This window comes from Aulonocara sp. 'chitande type north' Nkhata Bay, linkage group LG17 (genome assembly GCF_057382095.1).
Source record: "Aulonocara sp. 'chitande type north' Nkhata Bay isolate Kocher_YH1m ecotype deep benthic linkage group LG17, A_spYH_male_GT1.1, whole genome shotgun sequence".
Taxonomy (NCBI): Eukaryota; Metazoa; Chordata; class Actinopteri; order Cichliformes; family Cichlidae; genus Aulonocara; species Aulonocara sp. 'chitande type north' Nkhata Bay.
In genome coordinates, this window is record NC_141360.1 from 635,880 (window position 1) to 655,303 (window position 19,424).

General features: G+C 42.5%; 1 protein-coding gene across 2 annotated transcripts; it reads right to left on the reverse strand.

Moving 5' to 3' along the window:
* Positions 1 to 1,073: 1,073 nt before the first annotated feature.
* Positions 1,074 to 19,394, reverse strand: LOC147309373 (uncharacterized). Of its 2 annotated transcripts, none has more exons than XM_086268941.1 (6): positions 19,053 to 19,394; positions 6,440 to 6,636; positions 6,293 to 6,362; positions 6,121 to 6,211; positions 5,831 to 5,940; positions 1,074 to 3,025 (listed from the first exon to the last, which is right to left on the reverse strand). In XM_086268941.1, exons 1-6 carry the CDS (start codon positions 19,192 to 19,194, stop codon positions 2,688 to 2,690), a joined length of 948 nt encoding a protein of 315 aa, XP_086125067.1. In that variant the 5' UTR covers positions 19,195 to 19,394; the 3' UTR covers positions 1,074 to 2,687. The 2 variants fall into 2 exon arrangements, with proteins under 2 accessions (XP_086125067.1, XP_086125066.1); XM_086268940.1 differs by having other exon boundaries at positions 6,440 to 6,639.
* Positions 19,395 to 19,424: the final 30 nt, after the last annotated feature.

Below are 19,424 nucleotides of genomic sequence, written 5' to 3' on the forward strand. Positions count from 1 at the left end.
ATTAATGACTCGAGTCCAAGTCATGTGACTCGAGTCCACACCTCTGCCTTTTGGACATGCGGGGTACGAATCGGGTTTCTGATAGGTTTGTAGCTTGAACCTATCCGCTGGAACGTTGAAGACAATATAATTACACGGCAAGCAAGACACGAAGTAGGCAAAGTTCTTCATGTTTCTCGTGCACGGGAGAGAACCGGACAAACGCCGTTCCTTCGCTTGACCCCAGTTGCTCTCGTCCGTTCTCCCGTAACACTGCTCTTTTATTGAGGTTACATGAATATGCATAAGTTCATTAACATATGACGTCTACATACACACAAAGAGTACCTTGCCTTTGTGTGTGTGTGTGTGATTTGTGTGAGGTCAAGATGTGACCCTGTGAAGACTCCCCAAAGCTGGTGCCAGGAGTCTAGCGGGTCCATCTGAACAAAAGGCTCTCATACTCAAAGAGATATACGTGTGTTTGCTATACCATATAACAAGAGAAGATAGGACCTCTCTTATACTCCCAGAGTGCTCTCTAATGCACACAAAGTTTGCAGACTATCAAGGATCAAACCTCTACCAATCTACAACTAATTATAAAACTCTAAGCATATATAAGTAGATATTTCTAAGCATAAATGACAATCAACAATACAAAACCTAACAGTTTCCGTTACGGATCGGGTAGCGACAGTGACAGACCGCATTTGGAGTACACTTCGGATTGGGACAGCCGTCGTCGCGTCGCTGTGACGTAATAGGTCTTTCAATGCGTACTCCGAAGCGTGCGGTCGCTGGATTGGGACACAGCCTCTGTCTCGAGCCTTGCTGTTCTCATATTGTTCCCTGCCACTGAGAGTACACCTTGGATGGTTCTGTAGAGAACAGCTGGTTTATTCTCCTGCCTTCTCTCTCTCTGGCGTATCTCTTCAAGCAGCTGGCCAAGGCTGTGAGTCTTGGCAGTTTTATATGTGTGTGTCGCACCATTGATGAAAACTTCTTTATAAGTGACATGAAGGCGAAAATATCGAATGATCCAGCATCGTTTCATATTCACTGAAACTCCGAAAACAAGCAGAACCAAAGAATGACATTGAATTATTTTTATTTCATTCTAAGCCGAGCCAAGTTTAACGACTCAGCAGACACACAAAACACACAACCTTCATTACACAAATGTTAATATGCATAATAGGAACATAACAATATGAAACATGTAAGTAGGTTAAGGCAGACATTAGTGCTTTCCAAAACGTGTTGATGAGTAGTTGGTGTCAGAACTGTGACGTCTTGTTTTTTTATTTCTTCACATATAAGGCAAAGTCGTGCTTTGGTCTGACAACAGACAGTAAAGACCATCGCTCAGGGCAGCCTCTATTATTTTAAAGTCATTCGATTCATTTTACTACATCGGCATTAGTCCCACATGGAGCAAATTTAGATGCAAACCACACACACATGCTTAATATAACCATAGCTTCATTTGTGGAAGTACTACTTGCCATTAGCTCATATCAGCAAAAAGACAGAAGAGAAGCTGCCTTCAAACTACTGAGAACCCAAAAGCAGTCTGAGGTGCACAGGAGCCTCGTCACAGTAAGCTCTGACTGTTAAAATGTCATCAGATAAATATTTAAATAAATAACAGCAAGAAGAGGTAAAGTGATGACTCGTGCTGACAGAAATGAAACATAAGGTCAAATGTTTCTATCATACCAGGTGAGGGTCATTGTGGCGTGCATTCACCGCGTACACACAAGGAAGTCACACATGCAATGTTTTCATGTATAAACAACTTTCCACACGTTGGACATATTTTTAGTTCCAAAAGGATCCAGCAGCAGCACTTGGTCATTTCCATTAGCACAGAGGGGATTTAGATCAACATGTTCTTTATGGGGAAGAAATCCTGAAACTATCAGACTCCGCACGAGCGCAGCTAAACCCAGCTGTCAAATCACAACTAGGCCGAAAGCAATCTGAGGGTGGCAGCACAGCCCTGCACTAGAGTCCGGTCGTCCTGCTTCATGGTGAGAACAACAAGCGCACAAGCAGACACGGTGCTTTGTCTCTGCAGGCTGAGCAAACAGCCGGCACAAGCTGCCCCACTGGTAGGTAAACACAACGTGTTTGCATTTAAATATTCAAGTAAGAGCAAAATTAAAATGAATGTCAGGAGTAGATCCGATCAGTGTATAAAAAGCTTAAACAAACTGTTGTCTCTAATTTTCGCTACAGCACAAAGAAGAGAAGCCAAATGTGCGGTGGCTGAGTCTGTACAGGCGACAGGACGCAGACAAAGTTAGACTGCGTAGCATCGCTGACAGACTCTGTTAGGATGCAACAGGATGAATTTAAAAAAACATTTTAGGAACATGGAAACTCCTTAATGGGAATCTTTGAGCCTCGTTGAACCTTTTACCTTGTGTAACTGCAAACTGGCACCATTGACTTTATAGGCCGAACTGACTACAAGCTGAATCTTGAGTGTCTTTGTTGCTAAGATTCTTTAAATTCATGGTGGAGCTGAGGAGAAAACAAGATCAGACCAAAGTGCCATCTCCATCTTCGGGAACATGTTACCAGGCTTTCCTTTCCTAAAGACTCTATCATACGTCTTGATGAATATGCAGACAGGCTTTTGGGAAACATCTGAAGCATTTTTAAAGAATAAATATTTGTAATAATGTCACAGTCCAGGTTCATTCAGGCCTGTTGCGTCGCCTGAGGCCGGACACGAGCTGCTCCGCCCCAATCTCCTCCGTCTCACTTGAGGCTTCTAAAGAGGGTATGAGCTCCGAGTGTTCCCACCCTCCTTCCTCCTCTTCTTCCTCTCTGCCACATTCTTCCACTGTTTCGTCTCCATCATATTCCTCTGGTCTCACTTCCTTCGTCTCTTCACCTTCTGCTTCATGCTTAATGTCTGAATGCTCTTCAGAAACTCTTGCAGTAGGCTCTGCTTTCTCGCTGGACGGCTGCTTGTCTGAAGTATCACTTGCCCCAAGGGACTCAATCAGGTCGTCCAGATTACGCTCGCCACCTGGAACAAAGAAGCTGATTAAAGAACAACATTTCTTCTTGTGCACGTAACGGAGAGCCAGCAATAAGCTTTATGAGTCAGGACTACACATGACATTGCATGTTCCACTCAAAGATATCTTTGTGACCAGTTCAACACCTGGACTTACTCAAGTTTGCCAAACATTTACAGCAAAGTTGTAGCAAATTTACTGAACAGTATTTCTTATTTTGCACCTAATGTGTGTGATAGGAGGAGCGCCTAGAGTTTCAAATCTCTGCCCTCTCTACTCCGCGTGCTTAGAGCCACATGTTTTCATTACTAACATTATTGAAACACAGCAGAACTGAAGTGAACTTGATGACAGGAGGACCAAAATCTGCAGATATCTTGTTTTTACAGCGAGCGGTGGATTTCAGTGTTACATCTCTCCGTGCCTTTTCTCAGCAGTGTGCACACAGAGCAACTTCCTGTGAAAGGTGGTGTCAGTCAAAATGCAGCTATAGCAGGGCTGTATTAGTGCGTTCGATTGTGTGGCTGCTGGTTAAATTCATATGCACAACATTCTCAAACCAAGCTGTCCTCTTTGCATTTGACAAGACAAAGACAAACAATTTTATAAGCCAGAAGTGAATCGAGTGCTGTCACTCCGTTTCACTCTTTAATTTGTAGTAATAATAATGTTACAGCGTCGCGGCACAGAATTCAGTTTCAGGCTAAGAAAGAAAAGGAGACGAGATCAGATTCCTTAAAGAGTATCTGCTGTGATGGCGTTTTGTTGCTCCGACAGTCTAAATGTCCATGCTGCGATGATGCAGGGAATGACAGGTTAGTGCGGCTGCTCCTCTCCGTCAGCTCTGACGCCAACACTGAGCGTAGTATTTCTGCTTCGACACATCACACGTGTCAGCTGATTATCTGCAGAAATGGTTTTTAATAACGAATCCTGTGGTGAGCAGAGTCTCTACCAAAGCTCAGCCACAGGTTTTTAGTTGCTTTGTTTTAAAACAACTAAAAACATCTTTTTAAAATTGCATTTCGTTAACTTTTGTCTGTTTTTGTTTTATACTGTGTCATCTCTGAAGCACTTTGTGATCTTTTATCTATGAAGGTGCTATATGAATAACATTAATGACTTTTATTCAGCCTCCTTTCATGTATCTACACTTGTGTAAACACACTGATTTCAGAGTAAAGGTGCATTTTTACTCTACTCGCTCCCTCATTTGCTCCCCAGGTTGCTCGTGGCAGATTGCTGTTCGTTAACGAAGTAAACGAGTTACCTTTGTTTGTTTCTAAATGTGTGAATGAGAGACTGGCCCCACTCTGTAGCTGAGACACGCCTGCCTCTGGCACAGCATAACTATTCATCGCTGTTGAAAGATGATCGCAGACTGATGTACCAAAGTGGGTTTGAAGATCACATAAACTCAGTTTTGATTTTGTGGAAGTAGAAGCAATGGACAGGATCCAGAGGAACAAATGTCAATTAAAAAGGAAGAGTACGCTCCACCAACACGTGAGACTGTGGAGCCTTCAACTGGAAACTGCTTGGCTGAAATTGGACACCCAGCTGCCATCCACAGAGATGATGCATGTAAAGCGTGAGGTTTGTGGTCAAACAGCAGAGTGCACACTATAAGGGCTTACAGCGAGATCTCCAGGATGTGGCTAAAAATGGTGCAAGAAAAGGCACACAGGCCAAACTGAATCAGACGTGCTTTTTGATTCTCACGGGTGGAGTGGTGGAATATTTGGGTCACACCTTCAGTTTTAGGAAGAGAAACCTGAGGAGAGAGCGACACCAACCAACCCTGCAGCCCACTCTGCTCTGCTGTCAGGTGTGACTGTGGTTGTCAGCTTCAACCACCTGATTTTAAAACACAGCCCACAGTCTTCACGCCACACGCAGGATGGATATCGAACAGTGCTGAATGCTGAGTTACTGCAAACCCAACGCTGACCATAAATGCAAAACAGAGAGAAACGAGTCGGCATCCCGGTCCTGACCTGCCTCGCATCAGCCACACACGCCTCTCCTTTCACAGGAGACCTAGAGTTAGACACTGATACACTACACTGTACAGTGTAGTGTATCAGTGTAGTGTATCAGTGTACACTACACTGATACACTACGGTGCACTGCATCAAGATTTCCTCTCATGGACTGATCTGTGCAGGCGCTGATGTAGAAACATTTCTTTAAGCAATCAGTGATTTATTCAGACTTTTGCACCTGAATTTATTGAGTTTGTGAACAAACTTAGAAGTGCCTCTCACCATGCGTACGAACAAATGTCACCATCACTACAGTAACATCAGCTTTGAGTGATCCTGTATTTCAGCCACAGCCTCTCTTTTAAAAGATGTCCTCGCTGCAGCGTGGACCCTTTTACAAAGCCTGTCTGGGTCACTTTCCCCACTCACTCTTTCTCCTCTGGTGGGTCAGCTCTGCTTATACAGAGACATGTGGGCGTGCCACGTGCAGACAATATGCAGATTCCACAGGCTGGTCGAATTCACTAACATGACACGACAGCAAGAACAAAACAGGCTTTGTTAATGAGGACCATTGTTCTCAACTATCAAACATATCACGCTCCTTCAAACATCGACGATGTGCAGTAACAGTGTAAATCAAACACTGAGAGCGTTCTCCTCATTCGTCAGTAAGAACAATAGAAACTGGGATGTGTTTCTATTTTGCACACAATCTGAAAACAGCAACCACACAGTCTAGAGTCAGGTCTGCAACACCTGACAAATTCACTCTGATCACCACAAAGTGACTGAATTATGCTGCACGGTTAAAAACAAACAACCCACTGGTGGCATGGAGGGGTGGACAGTCCATTCCTCTCTTCTTCATCAGGTACCGAATGGTCTGCAGCTGAGACATGATCTCATTCTTCTGTTCCTGGGCCACCGACTTCACGCTGGAGGAACAAAAGAGAAGAGACGATTCTCACAGGGTCTGTGTTTGTCATAACGGCCGTTTTATTACATGAAACTAAAGTCAGGTGATCAGCTCCACGCCGTCCTGCAGGCGGGTTAGAGTCATGTTTGAGAGCTGTGTGGGGAACACCTGGAGAAACCTGACTGGGAAGGTCACTCACCAGTTGGTCAGCGGGTCCAGCTGGGTGAGGATGGAATTGAGCATCCTCTCTGTCTGTGCAAGCCTTTGTTCCAGCTCGTTCAACTGGTTCTCTGCATGAAAGCAAACACACACGATGGGGAAACCACGACTGAAACCAAATAAAACGTGCAAACACAAATCCTGACACACACCTGCCTCCATGGATTTTTTGGCCCCTTTTGCAAACTTGTCCTTTTGGGCCTTGTCGTCTGTAGACCTGATCTGGAACAAAAACAAACATGACGGCTCAAACTGTAGATGCTATCCGAGACCTGAGGTGCTGCAGTGTACGTAGTTACCTTCAAAAACTTGTATGCTGCAAACACTCCCACTCCAATGGCGTAGAGCGGCATCAGCGTGAACACGTAGCCCTTATTGCTGCTCGATTTGTATTTGTCACTCTTCAGCTCTTGCTCCACCCGTTTCTTCATCTGCTGCAAGTTCTCCGGGGACTGGCCGGCGCCGTTCATATTGATGGGCTGCCCTCGCGCTGGGCCTGCTGACACAACATCGTGACGGACGTCAGAAACACGCTAAGAAATCGCATTCATGGCACATGAGCACCGTTCCAAATCGTTTGTCTTAAAGCAGATAGTGAGGTGAGGGTCAGGGGTGTTACCAACAAGCTACAGTAGGGGTTTAAGTCACATGTTTACGTAGTGCTGTATGACAGTAGGAGTTTTATAGTGCAATCATCTGCTGTTAAAGGCCGTTCATGCACCACCCTGCTTTTACAGCCTTTCATAGTTTACTTAGTGTGATAGTTCATCTCTAAACAGCTACTTTCAGGCTGTTTCCTGACAGGTGACGATGACAGACAAATGTCAGCATCACATTTTATGGACTGGATTGGAACAGGCACCCATGATCACCATAAGAAGTGTGATTACTGTGTGAAGGAGTCCAATGAGACTGTGTGTGCGTGTGTGTGTGTAAGATTCAAGCTTCAATAATCATATTTGCTAAAGACCTCCTGCAAACAGAAAAGGTCTCCGAGTCATGATGTCATCTAGGGCTGCTCGATTATGTCAAAAATGATAATCACGATTATTTTCACTGAAATTGAGATCGCGATTATTTGACGATATTTATTTAACCCTTACGACCTACTATAGAACCAAGTCCGCCAGAGCTTATATTATTTTTTTACATGTTGTAGTGCCATTTGTGGGAGCATTTCAATTTGCTATGCAACTGTTATAGCCCATATTTTAATAATATGTCTGCATTAAGTCCATAGTAACTACATTAATTGCAAAAAAGTGCAATAAACTACAAAAAAAATTGAAAATTGCTTTTGTTTTTTTTACATATATTTCTACTTGGAGAAATTTAAGAGACTTATCCCTCAAAACTTTAAATACAAAAAAGTTGCAAAAAATAGTTTACAACAACAGGAAATTTATTTTGAGTGTCTTCATAGTTTTATTTTGGAGATACACCAATTTTTATATACTGCAGGAAAAACGAAAAAACAATCCTATGATGCAAATTTGCAAAGAAAACAGCAGGTGCATCAAAATAAACTATTTCCAGCAGTGAAGTTTGAGTTCTAAGCATCCCAGCAACTATTCAGAAAAGTCAAACATGACCAGTGTAGGCTTTTAAGGCCTACAAGTAAAAAACTACAATTTCCGCGAAAATGACGTCACTTCCGGTTTCGGGCAGGAAATGGCGGACATGTGATGGTTTGCGCTGACATCTGTTTCACTGTGGGAAGTGTTACGAACAGCTGATCAGATCGGCAAAGCGTGTTTCTGGAATATTATGTTTTTGTTCCTGCAAGAGCTTTTTATGCAGTTTTTGCAAAGCTATATGTGGAAGGAAACCGTGACCGAGGACAAGCTGATGACATCAGATGTAAGTACAACTCCTCCGGTTTCATATGCAAAACAAATTATTGCGCTAGCTTACACGGTTCAGGTTCTACAGGGATTTAAAAATAGTTACACAACACGGAGCGTGCTGCTCTGACCGGCTTTAAAGGGTTAACAATGACTTTAAAAAAAATAATATAAAATAGTGTGCAACACCACTGAAGTTTTTTTACCTCTCTTTTCAACCAACGGCAGTCACTCTCCTCTCCAAATAACTTCTGCTTAGCTTTCCGAGCTTCCCTCGGGTCCTCTTAATCAGCGGTCTCCAACCTTTTTTGCGCCACGGACGGTTTATGCCCGACAATATTTTCACGGACCGGCCTTTAAGGTGTCGCGGATAAATGAGGGAGGGGCTAATAATCGGCTCCGTCATTTTTAATGATCGTTGAAAGCCCAGATCGTAATCGTGATTAAAATTCGATTAATTGAGCAGCCCTAATGTCATCACCAGCCGACCCGTCACACGTCGTGCAGCATCCTCACACTCTGCTTCCACAGGTCCTTTCTTGGCACCCTCTCATATGTTTTCTCTACACAGTACACAACAAGTGCACAAACATACACATAAGGAACACGTAGACGACGATGTGTAGACGATCAGTGTCAAACACTGTGTGCGGCAGTACTCTGCAACTAGACACCGGTGCTGGGAATCTTGACGCTCCATTTGGCCACAGATTTGAACTGACCTCAGTCCTAATGCCACTTAATGGGGGCAACACATATAATCATCATCATCATCGTTTAAGCCACATCTAATGTGCTGCTACATCACCACATCCGTCACCTCTTCCTCTAGCATGTGGAAGGCTTTTCAGAGCAGGTTGCTCCGTTTGCACAAAGCTGTATGAAACCCGGGAGGACGTCATTTCACACGGGAAGCTTTGCCCTGCAGGGCCTTTCAAAGGTTTCCTGCTGTTTTTGACAGTTTCTGGGAGGCTGAGAACTTACACTGCACTGTTGGAAACAGTTTTGATGCTGTTTTGTTGCAAATTGTGCACAATAATGTTTATTTTCATTTTTCTTGCAGTTTATCAAAATGAGTGCATCTCAAAAATGAAACTATGAAGATGCTCAGAATAAATTTTCTATGCTTTGAAACTATTTTATGCAGCTTGTTTTGTATTTACAGATCTGGGAGATCAAACTCTGAAATTTCTCTAACTAGAAATATGTGTAAACAAACAAAAACTATTTTTGGAGTTTATTGTTTTTGCAATTTCCTGTAGACTAATTACACATCATTACAATTTGGGATATACTGCTTGTATTGATGTATAGCAACTTGAAAAGTCCAAAATGGCACTACAGCATGTAAAAATGTAAAAATGCAAAGCTCTGGTGGACTTGAATAGAATAGAATAGAATAGAATAATCCTTTAATTGTCCCACAAGGGGAAATTTGGATGTAACAGCAGCAATAAAGACAAATACAAACAAACAGTACACAGGACACAGAACAGAAACATACACAATTTTTACATATTTACATCAAGGACAATGGTTACTATAAACAGTGAGTACTGTACAGTTATTAAATTAAATAAAATTAACTACAGATAAGAGGCAAAGCAGGTTGTAGTGCGAATCGGTTAATAAAATAAAATAGTGCAGTTACAGATGTGAACATCTATGTTTGTTGGGAGCAGTTCTGATTGTGCAGTCTGACAGCTGCAGGGAGGAAGGACCTGCAGAAACGCTCCTTCGTGCATCGAGGATGCAGCAGTCTGTCACTCTCTCTGCAGCAACATCTGCATGCATGGGGTGGGAGACTCTGTCCATCAGAGATGTTATTTTGGCCAGAGTCCTTCTGTCTCCACCACCTGCACTGGGTCCAGGGTGCATTACAGAACAGAGCTGGCCTTCCTCATGAGTTTATCCAGCCTCTTCCTCTCAGCTGCAGATAAACCGCTGCTCCAACATACAACACTAAAAAATGACAGATGCCACCACAGAGTCATAGAAGGTCTTTAAAAGCGCTCCCTGGACTCCAAATGACCTCAGCAGGTAGAGTCTGCTCTGACCCTTCCTGTACAGAGCATCAGTGTTGTGGCTCCAGTTTATTATTCAGGTGAACACCCAGGTACCTATAAGAGTCCACTATCTCAATGTCCACTCCCTGGATGTTCACCGCTGTCAGTGTGGTGGGTCTGCGTCTCCGGAAGTCCACCACCAACTCCTTGGTTTTCCCGGCGTTGATCAGCAGGTGGTTCTGCTGACACCAGTCCACAAAGCCCAGAGTCCAGTGTCTGTACTCTGAGTCGTCCTCACCTGTGATGAGGCGACTATGGCAGAGTCGTCAGAGAACTTCTGTAGGTGGCAGCGTGGGGAGTTGATGGAGACGTCTGCGGTGTAGAGGGTGAAGAGGAACGGTGCCAGCACAGTGTGGGGCCCCCGTACTGCAGATCAGCCTGTCAGAGACACAGCCCTGTGTCCTCACATACTGTGGACGTTCTGTGAGGTAGTCCAGCATCCACTGGGACATGTCCACTTGTCCACAAGGGTTAAAGGGTTAACCAATGAACCCTACGACACCACACACACCCAGTCCACACAGACAGCCTGATGGTGGAGTTGATCTCAGGACCTTCATGCTGTGAGGCAACAGTGCTAACCACCACAGACAGATGAAGGCTGGGGGTTTGAGCACAGTGGAGAAGCAGGCAGGTTTGTGGCTGTGCAGAGCAGCCACAAACCTGCCTGCTGACCCTGAGCACAGGAGTGTGGAGAACTCACCATCCAGGCAAATAAAGAGTGGGCAGAGCAGCCAAAGGTTTGAGGGCTGTGAGCAGGTGAAGCTGCAGACTGAGGCGGAGCGCTGGATGAGAGACTGCAGGTTCTGGTCAGACGTGGCTGAGATGATGAACTCTACTCTTACAATCATTATTTCAAACGTGTTTCTTACATTTTTGTAGCTAGCTGTGAAGTCAGTATTAAAATGTAGGCAGTGCTCTGGTTTTTATCTTTAATCCCACACACTAGAGCTGCTCGATATAACGATATATATCGGATGATGATATAAAAACATCTATCGTTTCATTTTACGCTATCGTTTGTTTCGTGGTGTTGTAAAATAAACTGTTTACAGTAGAGCTGGGCGATATAAGATTTTTTCATATCACGATATGTTTTTTTCATTTCAGGCGATAACGATATCTATCACGATATCAGCCAAATAACTATATTTGTAAGATTTAAATGTGCCGTTGCTCACAAGTAAAATGTGAAATAATCAGCAGCTTGTTTTTATTTAAATATTTATTTCCCATAATAAGTTCAACAGGGTAGATGTACTTAAGGAACACGAGACTTTTTCAGATAAATAAAGGCAAATATTGCAAACTACACAAAAGGCAGCCGCTAAAGCGTTTAAGTTTCAAAATAGAACAAACGAAACAGACTAAATTGTCAATTCCACTTAGAAACAAAATATTAATTCTAAAAATAAATCTTAGTTTGTTTTACAGAAGAACAGACAAAACTGACTAACTTTTGTCAATATCAAATAAACTGAGAACTAAAAGGAAATTCTCAATCTCTCCTTGTTGTATAGCTGAGCTTTTCAAACAGTTTTAACAGTTACTTTAGTCTGACAAAAGCCGAATGACGAATCAGCGCTTCCAGTCAGAGACTGAGGCTACGTCCACACGTACACGGGTATTTTTGAAAACGGAGATTTTCCGTTTTCGTTTTAAAAAATAATCCCGTCCACACATAAAGGCAGAAATGAAGGAAAACGCTGCTATGAACATGCCAAAGCAGCAGGTGGCGCTAGATTCCTAACCGTGCAGAAATGTTGGCCAATCAGAAGTCTAGAAGCCTCGGTGGGAAAAAGTAAACAAAGCTGGGGCATAGAAGCAGAACCGAGTCGTATGTGTGGAGGGACAGTAACTGTGTGTATTAGGGCTGAACGATATATCGCATTTGCGATAATATCGCGACATGATCAAGTGCAATTTTCTAACCGCAAAGGCTGCGATTATACTCTGGACATGTCCAAATTCATGGGCTGCATCCTCCTGAGGCCGCATTTGTAGACCGATTACGTCACAGCGACGCGCCGAAGGCTGTCCAAATTACTACCATATCCCAGAATTCATAGCGCGGCCCAGCCAAACTCCAGTTTCCAGCAATGGCGGCCGCTACTAAGTTTTAAAATTACTCATACTAATCTTTCTGGGTCACAAAATAAACTTTTAACATATTTTCAGGCGAGAAAGTAGCTGTGTAAACATCAAATATCTGCTCGGTTTATCAAGATATCGCATATTTGCAAAAGTGCTTCGACGTTTTCAGAGGCGTCTGCTACCCACCAGCTCGACAGCTAGCCGGGAGCTCGAGGGTTACTGATGCGGCCGAGAGCGGCACAACTCCCGGCACATCATTTTCAGATCACCGCGGAGTTTCGCTGCTCGGGTTAAACGTAATATATAAGTCACTTAGACAACCTAAAAATGTTATTGTTGGGCTTTTTTCAGTGTTTTGTTTGTTCGTGAGTAAATCGGTTTGGCTGAGATTAAAGTTATTAGATTAGATAAAATAAAACTTTATTAATCCCCCGGGTGGGTTCCTCCTTGGTTTTCACACAGCTGACTAAACGTCAAACAGAAAACTTATTAAACAGAAGTATGAGACAGTCGAGAATTTACACCAGTGTCTGGTTATATTTTAGATAGCAAGAAGCAGACGGCCGAGTTTATTAAACTCCACCGAGACAGCGGTGACGCTAATCAGAACTAGACCGTCCAATTTCACGCCTTTAAATTTTAAAGGCGTGTTTGTGTGTGTGTTTATACAATTGCTATTATGTTTGCACTTTATGTGTAATGTTACTGACTGCAGAGATCAGTAAGATGTGTGTATTTTTTATTTATTAGTTTTATTTATTTAATATTATTTTTTAATTGAATGACTGTCTAGTAGTTCACAGATGTCGAAAAACTGAGTGTGGTAAAGCCACTGATTTTGTTTATGTATATTTCTGCAATCTGCACATTGTACTGACTTTCATTTTAATGTTTACACCAGGGTTCCTTGTCAGCACTTTATGCTCAGATGTTTGTAAGCTAAAAATAAACTATTGTGTATGTTCAAATATACTGTTGTGATTGAAGAAGTTAAATAAAAATGTGAGTCATCAATTCATGCATCACCTCATGTCATCATAACAGAGGTCTGTCTTCCAGGAAAGAACAGTTTAAAATTAATGTAATATAGTATTGGCCATACTATATGATGTATTGCTTGTCTTTGTTTAATAATACAGAAGACAAAGACCTTAAAAAATAATCGCATATCGCATCGCAATCGCAATATTGGGGCAAAAAAAATCGCAATTAGATTATTTTCCATAATCGTTCAGCCCTAATGTGTATATGTAAGCATTTAAACACTGCAGAGAGTAGAATTAACAGTATTGTAGAAATTCATTTCACTGAAACAATAACGTGGCGCACAGTGTGACGTCAAAAAATGCGCACACCTTTGACGCTGCGTTTTCTCCATTTTTCTAGTCCACACGTAAATGCAAAAACTGAGTTTTCAAAAATCTTCGTTTTCAGTGACCAAAGACGCCGTTTACGTGTGGACGAAAGGTGCAAACGCATAGAAAAATCTGCGTTTTCAAAAATACCCGTGGACGTGTGGACGTAGCGCATGCACCAGTTTATTGTATTTCCAGACTTGCTTTCGGCACAATTTACAGTGCACGCTACTCTGTTTTTTGTCAGACTTGAAATTAGGGCTGCTCAATTAATCGAATTTTAATCACGATTACGATCTGGGCTTTCAACGATCATTAGAAATGACTGAGCCGATTATTAGCCCCTCCCTCATTTATCCGCGACACCTTAAAGGCCGGTCCGTGAAAATATTGTCGGGCATAAACCGGTCCGTGGCGCAAAAAAGGTTGGAGACCGCTGATTAAGAGGACCCGAGGGAAGCTCGGAAAGCTAAGCAGAAGTTATTTGGAGAGGAGAGTGACTGCTGTTGGTTGAAAAGAGAGGTAAAAAAAAACTTCAGTGGTGTTGCACACTATTTTATATTATTTTTTAAAGTCATTGTTAACCCTTTAAAGCCGGTCAGAGCAGCACGCTCTGTTTTGTGTAACTATTTTTAAATCCCTGTAGAACCTGAACCTTGTAAGCTAGCGCAATAATTTTTTTTTTTTTTTTGCATATGAAACCAGAGGAGTTGTACTTACATCTGATGCCATCAGCTTGTCCTCGGTCACGGTTTCCTTCCACATATAGCTTTGCAAAAACTGCATAAAAAGCGCTTGCAGGAACAAAACACGCAACACGCAAAACACAAAACCAGAAACACGCTTTGCCGATCTGATCAGCTGTTCGTAACACTTCCCACAGTGAAACAGACGTCAGCGCAAACTATCGCATGTACGCCATTTCCTGCCCGAAACCGGAAGTGACGTCATTTTCGCAGAAATGTAGTTTTTTGTACTTGTAGGCCTTAAAAGCCTATACTGGTCATGTTTGACTTTTCTGAATAGTTTCTGGGATGCTTAGGACTCATATTGCACTGCTGGAAATAGTTTATTTTGATGCACCTGCTGTTTTCTTTGAAAATTTGCATCATAGGATTGTTTTTTCGTTTTTCCTGCAGTATATAAAAATTGGTGTATCTCCTCCAAAATAAAACTATGAAGACACTCAAAATAAATTTCCTGTTGTTGTAAACTATTTTTTGCAACTTTTTTGTATTTAAAGTTTTGAGGGATAAACCTCTTAAATTTCTCCAAGTAGAAATATATGTAAAAAAAACAAAAACGATTTTCAATTTTTTTGTAGTTTATTGCACTTTTTTGCAATTAATGTCGTTACTATGGACTTAATGCAGACATATTATTAAAATATGGGCTATAACAGTTGCATAGCAACTTGAAATGCTCCCACAAATGGCACTACAACATGTAAAAAAATAATATAAGCTCTGGCGGACTTGGTTCTATGGTAGGTCTTAAAGGGTTAAATAAATATCGTCAAATAATCGAGATCTCAATTTCAGTGAAAATAATCGTGATTATCATTTTTGCCATAATCGAGCAGCCCTACTTGAAATAGCAGAAATACCTCCACACTACGGAGCTTCTGTGGCTCTTCCGTTCAACAATCTCTCCGGCATTGGAACCATCATCTGTTTTCTCCTCGGTAACCTTCGGTCACGCTCGGTTGATTTTTCTAGTCGGCACACTCATTTCCTCCATTACCCGGGCGGTACGGTGGCTGGCTGCTTCCCAAACAAATACACATGTGCGGCTTGGCACTTGTGCTGTACGGAACAAGTCACGTGACGCTGCGGCTGTGATTGGTTCGGCTCTGCGCTACGTAATTTGGATTGGCTGTTCTTTTTTTCTTTTTTTTTTAAGAGGACAAGAGCGGTGAGGTCTATCGCGATAGTTTAATTTTTCTATCGAGAAAAAGTTATATCGCGATACATATCGTTATATCGCCCAGCTCTAGTTTACAGCTATATTTTTTCATGGTTCTGATGTCACTGTAGTGGTTATATTCATTTCTTAAAGTTCTCTCTTTCTCTTATATTTAATATCACCACACTACAGACGGACAAGCGCCTGTTTTTATGCGTTGTCGTTAGCAACAACGACGGTAAAACCATCGTGTGTCCGCTTGTTTATGTTCCACATAAACCTTTCACAATAAAGCTCAAGATCCTATTGAGACTTTTCAAAATAAACTGAATCACGTGAAAGAGCAGATTATTTAGGGATGAGAAGTAAAAAAGACGCCAGGTGCTAAAAAATAAACCTTAGACTCAAACGTTAGAACAGGCTTCTCCCCGCAGCACGCCGTGTAATAAATACTCACAAAGAAAACGGCGCCGTTACAACTTATGTCTAAAAATGTATCGTTTCATGCATCGGTTAGAGCAGCGGTCCCCAACCTTTTTTATGCCACGGACCGGTTTATGCCCGACAATATTTTCATGGACCGGCCTTTAAGGTGTCGCGGATAAATACAACAAAATAAAACTAGTACTGGTACCGAAAAAAACAAAATTTATTCATAACACACAAAAGACCCAGGAAAACTGAGTAAACGATAAAAACGATAGCAAAATAACGCTCAAAACCGATAAAAACCCTGAAACCCATACATTTCACACCTGAGCCTCAACTCTCGCGGCCCGGTACCAAACGACTCATGGACCAGTACCAGTCCGAGGCCCGGGGGTTGGGGACCGCTGGGTTAAAACACTCGACTCCAGCTACACGACGCCCAGCTTGAAAGACTTCACGCAAGTCGCGCTGCCCGAGATTCACAGAATTTACAGAAAATGTTACATTTTTGTGATTTACATCGTTATCAGGACGATAGATGTCTTATATCGGGAGATGAGATTTTCGTCATATCGTACAGCCCTACCACACACTATCCAAAATTCTCTTTTAACTAGAGCTGGGCAATAGAACGATAACGATATGTATTGCGAAATAACTTTTTCTCGATAGAAAAGTTAAACTATTGCGATAGACCTCGCCGTTCTTGTCCTCTTAAAAAAAAAAAAAAAAAGGAAGAAGAACAGCCAATCCAAATTAAGTAGCGCAGAGCCGAACCAATCACAGCCGCAGCGTCACGTGACTTGTTACATACAGCACAAGTGCCAAGCCGCACATGTGTATTTGTTTGGGAAGCAGCCAGCCACCGTGGCGCCCGGGTAATGGAGGAAATGAGTGTGCCGACTAGAGAAACATCAACCGAGAGCGTGACCGAAGGTTACCGAAGAGAAAACAGATGATGGTTCCAACGCCGGAGAGATTGTCGAACGGAAAGGCCAAAGAAGCTCCGCAGTGTGGAGGTATTTCTGCTATTTCAAGTCTGACAAAAACAGAGCAGCGCGCACTGTAATTGTGCCGAAAGCAAGTCTGGAAATACAATAAAGCGGTGCAGCTCAGTCTCTGACTGGAAGCACTGATTCGTCATTCGGCTTTTGTCAGACTGAAGTAACTGTTACAACTGTTTGAAAAGCTCAGCTATACAACAAGGAGAGATCGAGAATTTCCTTTTAGTTCTCAGTTTATTTGATATTGACAAAAGTTAGTCAGTTTTGTCTGTTCTTCTGTAAAACAAACTAAGATTTATTTTTAGAATTAATATTTTGTTTCTAAGTGGAATTGACAGTTTAGTCTGTTTTGTTTGTTCTATTTTGAAACTTAAACGCTTTAGCGGCTGCCTTTTGTGTAGTTTGCAATATTTGCCTTTATTTATCTGAAAAAGTCTCATGTTCCTTAAGTACATCTACCCTGTTGAACTTATTATGGGAAATAAATATTTGAATAAAAACAAGCTGCTGATTATTTCACATTTTACTTGTGAGCAACGGCACATTTAAATCTTACAAATATAGTTATTTGGCTGATATCGTGATAGATATCGTTATCGCCTGAAATGAAAAAAACATATCGTGATATGAAAAAATCTTATATCGCCCAGCTCTACTTTTAACTCTTCATCATGGTCGTCTTCTTTAACAATGATATGTTTTGCATCTGTTAACTGTTGTGTTACTTGTTATACCCTTTGTTTATTAGGCTTCTGTCATATTTTAACTTTAAAATCTGTAATGACAAGGATTCAATGAAAATGAACAACTGAGCTTCATCAAGAAGACGATGTATGTGCCATTACTGCTGTTGTGGTAGTTCTAGTGTATAAAGTAGCTGCCTTTTTGGAGGCTTTGACCTGCCAGGGTGTCTTGTTGTTCGGGCTTTATTACCCTTAATTGATAGAGGGTGAACTGGTAATTCTAAATGAATGTGAGTGGGAATGGTTGTATGTGCCTGTGTGTTAGCCCTGCGACGGACTGGCGACCCGTCCAGGCCGTACCCTGCCTCTCTCCGTGTGGTAGCTGGGAGTTGACACTTTATGTTACACGCTATCACTTGTATGTAAGCAAATGTTATCAGTTACGAAGACAGCCCTGCATCAAAGACCTTGCTTTAGTAGCTAGGAGACTGTTGCAGTTGCCCACAGTTTACATGGAAGATGCCAACTTGTCTGCAAACTTTTGCTAACGACCAACGAGCAGATGTAAAATTAGAAAAAGAGCGGCACAAACCAGAAATGGGGAATCTTGGATTTCAAAGTAAAAGCTGAGGCCAACACATTTTAAAAGGTGTAACTTTTACTCTGAAGGTAAATGGTCTCACCGCTGCTAGCCAACTTTGCAGTCGCCATGTTCCCCCTTCACCAACCTGCCAGCGATCAAAGCAATCCTAACTGGGTTTCTGAGACCGCTCCACATGCTTCTTTGCAACCAATGTCACTTTCTCACTGCCACCAAACATTCACCAGCTGGTGGAGGAATGCACATTTTTACCCACTGACTGGTGGGCTCTGGGTCTAGGTGACAGGCCTTCTTCACCTGACCCTCCAGCATGACACGTCCACACAATGCACTGACATCATTAGCAGTTACAGGACTGCAAACCCTGTAACTCTTTTGTCCTCCTCCTACAAATGAGGGCTTCAGCCATTTTTCAGCTGGATTTCTCAGGACACACTTTTTGCCCCATTCTGATGTTTCAAGTGAACGTTAACTAAAGTTCTGCAGTCCTGTAGAAACACATCAATGATGATGAATAACTGCATGAATACGCAGGTGTGCGGCTAATAAAGGCACGTGTATTTTGGGATGGAAGGACATAATTCATTAATGGCCTCCACGGCGTCACGGATGAAGGATGTCACAGACATAAATACACAAACTCACATGTGTGTACAGATCTCCACCAATCTGTCATTTCATTAGGAATAATGTGTGTAAGCTGAACCGACCGAGGGTGGATCTGATCGCACTTAAACATAAATAAGGTAGAAACACACAGAGAATGTGTAATAACTAAGTTTCTCTGGAAATTTTAATATACTCGCTTTTTCCCCTCACGATAACTAGTACAACGTGAACCTCAAAGCAAATGTGGAAATCAAGCCAAATCTCGCGATAACTAGAGCAAAGTGAACCTCAGAGTGCCCAAGAACCAGTTGTATATTGCTACCTTTTCTGCTGTGACGAGCGTCCAGTTTGGCGTCCTTCGCCGCGGTCCCGCTGCCAAAGCCGTACAACCGCGGCAGCACGACAAACATGAAGAGCACGCCCGTGAAAGCCAGAGCGACTTGTTGTGATGTTGACAAAACCATCTTTCCGTAAAGCCGCGGAAGGAAGGAGCAGCGTAGCAGGCAACTAACGCTGCTAAGTGCTAAGAGAGACGCGAAACAGTAACCTCACACAGTCAGGCCAACGAGAAAACTCTCGGTAACTTGCATGAGTCCAAAACTCAGCCCGCTGCTCTGCAAAACAAGCCTCCCGGAAGCGGACGTTTTCTTCTTCTTTTTCCTGGTTTGGGTGGAGGCTGAAGAATGCACCGTAG

Bases quoted from the DNA above. Each gene is read 5' to 3' on its own strand.
- LOC147309373 (XM_086268940.1), bottom strand. From the start codon at position 19,194: ATGGTTTTGTCAACATCACAACAAGTCGCTCTGGCTTTCACGGGCGTG. The intron at 6,640-19,052 runs GTAGCAATATAC...ATGTTGTGTCAG, and splicing joins CGCTCGTCACAGCAGAAAAG to CAGGCCCAGCGCGAGGGCAG. The intron at 3,026-5,830 runs GTGGGTTGTTTG...TCTTTGTTCCAG, and splicing joins TCCACCCCTCCATGCCACCA to GTGGCGAGCGTAATCTGGAC.